Source organism: Mauremys mutica, unplaced genomic scaffold (genome assembly GCF_020497125.1).
Source record: "Mauremys mutica isolate MM-2020 ecotype Southern unplaced genomic scaffold, ASM2049712v1 Super-Scaffold_2380, whole genome shotgun sequence".
In the NCBI taxonomy this organism is placed as follows: domain Eukaryota; kingdom Metazoa; phylum Chordata; order Testudines; family Geoemydidae; genus Mauremys; species Mauremys mutica.
In genome coordinates this window covers 1,090,612-1,096,750 of record NW_025423354.1, presented here as the reverse complement: position 1 = coordinate 1,096,750, position 6,139 = coordinate 1,090,612, and the positions used below count along the sequence as shown (strand labels likewise).

Genomic DNA, 6,139 nt, shown 5'->3' with positions numbered 1-6,139 from the left:
CCATGTTTAAAGTCTAGGCTTTGTTTTACATTAGCTTCCATTTCAACCCTAATTCAGTCTGAACAAGATTTTCTACAGTGAAGACCAATACCTAATTTTGCTGAAAACCAAATTCAACGTGAAACTATTGTGCATCCAGAGAGGGAATCAACTGGCTCATAGTTAAAAAAACAAAACAGATTACTCCCTGCAAGCCTGTCCAGAAGTAGCTACTGAAGGACTGAATTATGTCAAATTAATGGATTCATGGTGCTAACTGCAGATTCAATCCAATTTAGTTTTATTTAGTTTGAGAAAATGCTTACATTCAAATTAGCTTCATTTAGAATCAAGACTAAAAAAAAATGGGTCAAAATAAAATGCGACTAGGAAATAGCCAACAGTGGCTTCCAGAACACTCACCCATCCATTAAAGAGTCAGGAATAGCCCAAAGATCAAAACAAAATAAAAAAAAAAACCACTTGTGCTGTTGCCAGCACATCATGGGGAACACAGTAATCAGTCACATAGCTGATCTTTGCCAGAGAAGCCTAGCAGTTTTACTAGAGTACATGGAGGAAGACACTTTGTGGAAGTCAGGTAAAAGAAGCAAAAAACATGCTGTGTGCAATGGGCTGAAGTATACTATTTCAATACAGTGATTTGGATTCACTCAAGCCATCTCTCAAGAGATTCTGTAAAAAGTACATATTTTACAGTTTTATAGACATTTACAAAGTTCTCTGTACAGCCTCCCCACCCCCTGGGAAGTTTTTACATACTTACAACTGCACTCCCTCTCTTTATAGCTGCATGTGTTTTTTGGGAGTCATAACAGAGGGGGCAAATAATGGCCTAAGGAGCTCTACTGACAGCCTGTTAAAGTTGATTAGCTACAGTAAGGTCAGGCTTCTCAGCTGTCAAGATTGACTGTACCCCTTTTTACTGCTGACAGAATGTAGGCATATTTCAGCAAAAGTTCCACTCATAGCTGGTATATCTGGCTATATACAGAATAAACCTTTTTGCACTTCTAACTCAAGACACAAGCCACAAACTTAGAGACTCAGTGGGTCCACAGGACCCTAGTCCACATTTCCAGTGAGCTATGATCACAACTCAGAGCTAAGGAAATGAAACTCATTCCACATACAGCCATCATACCAAAACTAGTAAAAGTCTCTAGGTAGTCTGGAGTAAGAGCCACTGGTGCTTTTGTTGATTTGCAGAACAGGAGCTGTTTCCCTTAGGTGAGAAGACTGCACTTGAAAATAATACTCTTCGCATCCTCTCACAGGGCTCTTCAAGGAAGCAGTATTACTGGATTCATTTTCTGTTCTTGTTAGCAAAAAAATCCTCTTGTTGGTACTCAGACTGCACCATACTATCCTTTCTGGGGGGAAGTCACTCAGCGAGATTCCCAGATGTTATTTTCTATGTTCCTGTGAAGTACAGTGTCAGGTATTCTTTCACGGTAGGCAGTGTGCAGTTCAGTAACTCCAGATGCAAAGGAGAGCTAGTCCACCTGGCATGTAGGCTATTTATACCATTCCTGGCTCATCGCATCATGTAGGCCAAGCTTGCTCCTAGTCCAGCAAAGGCTGCAAAAGCCACCAGAACATTACTGATGCTACCTTCTAGATCCTCCACACGGAATAATTCAACAAATCCCTCCTGGAAAAAAAAGTGAATTATTAATGTCTAACATTAGCCATTTTTCCAGGGGGGAAGGGAAGAGAGGCACACAATGCAGTTTGCCTTTATGAAGTTCTCATAACAGCAGCATCCCTGCACACCAACTGGGTGGTTATGACAAACTTGTACCAAATACAGAAACAATTCAGTACATTCTACCTGATTAAGGGAACCTGTCTAGTGGGTTGAGTGTGGAATTTGGATCTAATTGCAGAATACTCATGGTATGACAGAACAAGTCAATTCACTTTTGCACCTTCTGTTTCCTATTTTTAATTTGGAGGCTTTCAGATATATGGATGAAAGTGCTCTAAGTATAGAGTAACACCATAAAGCACCATGTATGTTTACTACACCAATTAAGTGATTAATTATCTGCTTGTACTGCTCCAACCAGTAGTTTTAACTGGACTGGTAAATCACCCTGTATACCCTAGGCATGTACAAGCATAGGTGTCACCAAGTGTCAGTCACAAATAGGTAAATATTACTAGACTGATGGACAACTTCATTAGTCACATTCAGTCCCTGCAATCTCTCACTTACCCAGCCTCTTTGGTTAACTAGCCAATCTCGTTTGCCTCTGACAAGCACATCTGTGATAATCCCTGCTAGTGTGTTGATGCAATTCTCCTGGTTTATGCTCTTCAGGTGTTTTGCAACAAAGGCACCAAAAGAGATGAGTGTCACAATTCTACCCCAGTTTGTTACTCCATCACTGAAAACATGGGTTGCAACAGCAGTCACTGACTTCAGATCGTCCTCATTCTTGATGTCAAGCTTCTGAAGCATCCCTGAAGTAAAAGATTAGCAGAAAAACACACAGACTACAAAAGTGACTCACTAAGTGACCACAAACACTATACAATAGGTAGTATAAACACCAGCAAAAATATAAAGGTAATAAAAAGGTAATAATTGGAGCTATATCAATCTCCTAGAACTGGAAGGGACCTCAAAAGGTCATCAAGTCCAGCCCCCTGCCTTCACTAGCAGGACCAATTTTTGCCCCAGATCCCTAAGTGGCCCCCTCAAGGATTGAGCTCACAACCCTGGGTTTAGCAGGCCAATGCTCAAACCACTGAGCTATCCCTCTCCAAAGGTTAGATGAAGGCTATATCCTCCTTAAAGGCTAGACAAGTATGGTATATCCTTCCTCCCAAGTAGACTAGAGGAAGACAGGCAAGCCATTATCTCCAGGCATTAAGTTTGGAAATGTTAGTACACAATTATATTAGCATAAGCTATTTAATTTGTTAAATCCTTTTTGAGACAGGGACCTAAAATGAAAGTGCCGTGACACTGCACTTAAGCTTTGGGAAAAAGCTCTGTATTAGCCAAATCACAGTACCCTCCTCCTCACTGGATATAGAATGACAGACCACCAAACAACAAAACCAGTTTCTTTTCTTTTCTTTTGGACACTCTTTGAACAGGCTAGGTGAGTTAGAACAATTATGAAAACGGTCACTCCTTTATCATGTTAGTTTAGTTATTAAAAGGAAGTCCAACCATCTGGCCCCAGGGCCCTCTTGATGAATTAACGATCAGACATTTGAAACTATTCTTGTTATTAGTTAAAATTTACAGGATTCTCCTCCAATATTAGTTCCCTATTCAGAACCAGGAGTTAAAAGATTAGATATCCAAAAATATTGTTTATCCCAGCAATATACTCAAACTCATGAAAGAGGTAATTTATTCAGGTGGCTTAATGCCAACTGTAAAGGCTAATGAATTCCATTCCCCAAAGAACTAAACCCACTGAAAGTCCTTATCTTCTTTGATCTAAGTAAAATATAACCCTGTGGAAAGTCTACAGTATCTCAAATACTTTAGACTCATTAAATTTTAGAAGTTATTTGAGGTTTCTCTTCAAAAAAGAAAAAAAAAGTTACAGCATTGCTCAAAAGTGGAAGTTTTGAGACTTCATATTACAGCAACTACTGTAACATGTGACTTACATTTCATGAAAAAGTTTTCAAAGCATGGCATTTCAATAGAACCTGAAACTGAGGGCTTAACGTAGTACTGAAATTCTTTTTTGCTATTACTAATCAAGTCTGAGACACTAGAAGAGAACTGAAGAAAACATGACCTTCAGAGGTTACCAGAAACTGCAGATTGGAATATTACAAGTCAAGAAGATTCAGGACACCCACCTATGGACATGGACTTTAGCATTCAAGTTTCTGTAGCTATTTTAAGACTATTGTGAAGCATTAAAGGATGAAGCTGGTGTAAAATGCTAAAATAGTGCAACAGAAATAAACGTCTGAACAAATACTTGCTAGTACTCCGGCCCCGCCCCGCACCTTGGAAGGCGATCTGGTGCTTCTCGATGACGCCGTCGCCCACCCTCCGCAGCGTCTCCAGCGCCTTCTCCATGGTGGCGGGGCCCGCGCCCCACGGCCCACTCAGCAGCCGCCTGAAGAGCTTCTTGCCGCCGGGCCCGCAGAGCTCCGCGGCCTCCCGCAGGTAGCGGCTGATGAGCTCCAGCGAGTCCTGGTACAGCCCGTCCAGGTTGTCGTTCTCTGCGAGCGGGGTGCTGGGTAGGGCGCCGGTGGTGGCGTCCGGCGGGCCCATCCTGTCGGCGTCGGGGTCGGACAATCGGGGAAGGTAGGTAGGCAGGCAGGGGCCGCTCGCTATATAGAGCGCGCGAGCGGATGGTGGTGGGTCCCGCGGGCCGAAGGGGAACTGATGAATGGGTGGCTCATCGGGGGCAGGGCCGGAGAGGAAGTGGAGTGGGCTAGGGCTGGCTGTCAGAGAATCGGGGGAGGTGGCGTGCAGGGGAGCACGGAGGCCGTGGAGGCGGTGAGAAATCAGGAGAGTCTGGTCTGCTCTGGGCAGGGCGGGCGGGGGTGGGGGAGGGGTCCAGAAAGCGATGGAGAAATCCAGGCTTGCTGGCTTTACGCCTCCTGCAGGCGGGGAAGCGACTTTCTGGATGCCTGTGGGTTTCCCCACGCTGCACCAGCACAGGGAGGGGGGGGGGGGGTATTTTAAAGAGGGTGGGGGGGATTATGGTGCACTAGGGTCACATTCTAACTTACAAGAGTTAGAAACTTACTTACTTTTTCTTTAAGAATGAAGGCTGGTGACCCACACCCAAGGATTACAGAGTTAATAGTCCATCAGGATGGACAGAACTGTTCACACCTCTCAGAACTATTGTTTCAGGATGTTTGCAAACTCAGGCAGGTGTCACCTTCTCTGTTATATTTAAGTCACATTTTCAAGCTTTTCTTCTTCACAAGGATGAGGTTCAAAACATAAATATTTTTAAATGAAAGCTTATAGTTAGAAGCATGATGACATGATATTCCAGGAGCTAGGACCCTATCTATAAGCCTATTGTACCTATGCCTCAATTTATAGCCCTACATATGTGTGTTTGTTAGGGAAATCTGATAACCAACTGCAAGTATTTGAACGTATTAAGAAGCATTGTTTAGGGTGTTGTATAGTAACTAGGAGTCATGGGATAGAAATTAAGAAGAGAAAGTCCTTAGCGTCCAACGGAATCCTTAGGTAGAAGAGGAAAACTAAGTCCAGTTCTACACTAGAAACTATTCCTGATAGAACAATGTTGGTTAGGGGCATGATTTTTTTATGACATTTTTATGCTGGTGAAAACCCTACTATACGTGCAGTTATACTGGCAAAAGAGATTTTGCTGGTATTGCTTAGTTCATTTGGGGAATTGTATAAACTATACTGGCAAATGCTCTTTTGGCAGTATAAGCTGCATCTACGCTAGGAGGGTTTGCCAGTGTTGGGAAATGGCATTGTTGTATATATTAAACATAGTAATAAATGCCCTCTAGTTCTCATGTAGCACTTTTTGTCATTAGATCTCAACATGCTTTATAAAGGAGGTATCATAATACCCCTTTTATAGAAGGAGAAACTGAGGCACGGAGAAGGGGAGTGAATCACCCAAGGTCCACATAAAATATGTGGTACCACTCAGTGCACATAAGGGCTGCTTAGAATTGTATCGGCTGATCATGGTTAAATTGCTGGAAAGCTCAATCGTAAATGAATTCATCAATGGCATTACGCTAACTGAAGCACAAATGATTACATCCATTCAACTCCTGATGCTGTTATCATGATAATGACACTTGCAGTTTTGCCCTGTGCTTGCACTAGTAGTCAGCTAGACCAATTCAGCTGCAATGATTTCTGGCAACCTGTACCACTGTTCCCAGCACAATGCATTTTGAGAGATATTGACAGACATTGTGGGCTATCTCTATGGGCCCTGTGAGACTGTGAGGAGTCATACACTCACCATTCCCTTGGGTATCACAGAACTCACCTGGTGCTGGCACTTGTTTATGGTACAGTCTTTAGTTACAGGTTCACATGCTATTGCCTTATCCCACAGTTGTTTCTACATCCAATAATGTGCGTAGCATTTTGTAGCAATGTACTGTACTCTGGATGCCAGACGGTCCATGA

At 42.8% G+C, this 6,139-nt stretch overlaps 1 protein-coding gene across 1 annotated transcript; it reads right to left on the bottom strand.

The window, feature by feature from the left end:
• Positions 1-1,537: 1,537 nt before the first annotated feature.
• On the bottom strand, positions 1,538-4,261 carry LOC123361485 (induced myeloid leukemia cell differentiation protein Mcl-1-like). The gene is made up of 3 exons (XM_045001444.1): positions 3,991-4,261; positions 2,222-2,469; positions 1,538-1,654 (listed from the first exon to the last, which is right to left on the bottom strand). Exons 1-3 carry the CDS (start codon positions 4,259-4,261, stop codon positions 1,538-1,540), a joined length of 636 nt encoding a protein of 211 aa, XP_044857379.1.
• Between the last annotated feature and the right edge of the window lie 1,878 nt (positions 4,262-6,139).

Coding starts and splice junctions, on each gene's coding strand:
- LOC123361485 (XM_045001444.1), bottom strand. CDS start 4,261: ATGGGCCCGCCGGACGCCACCACCGGCGCCCTACCCAGCACCCCGCTC. Junction 2,470..3,990: donor GCACCAGATCGCCTTCCAAG/GTGCGGGGCGGG, acceptor CTTTTACTTCAG/GGATGCTTCAGAAGCTTGAC. Junction 1,655..2,221: donor TAGTTAACCAAAGAGGCTGG/GTAAGTGAGAGA, acceptor TTTTTTTTCCAG/GAGGGATTTGTTGAATTATT.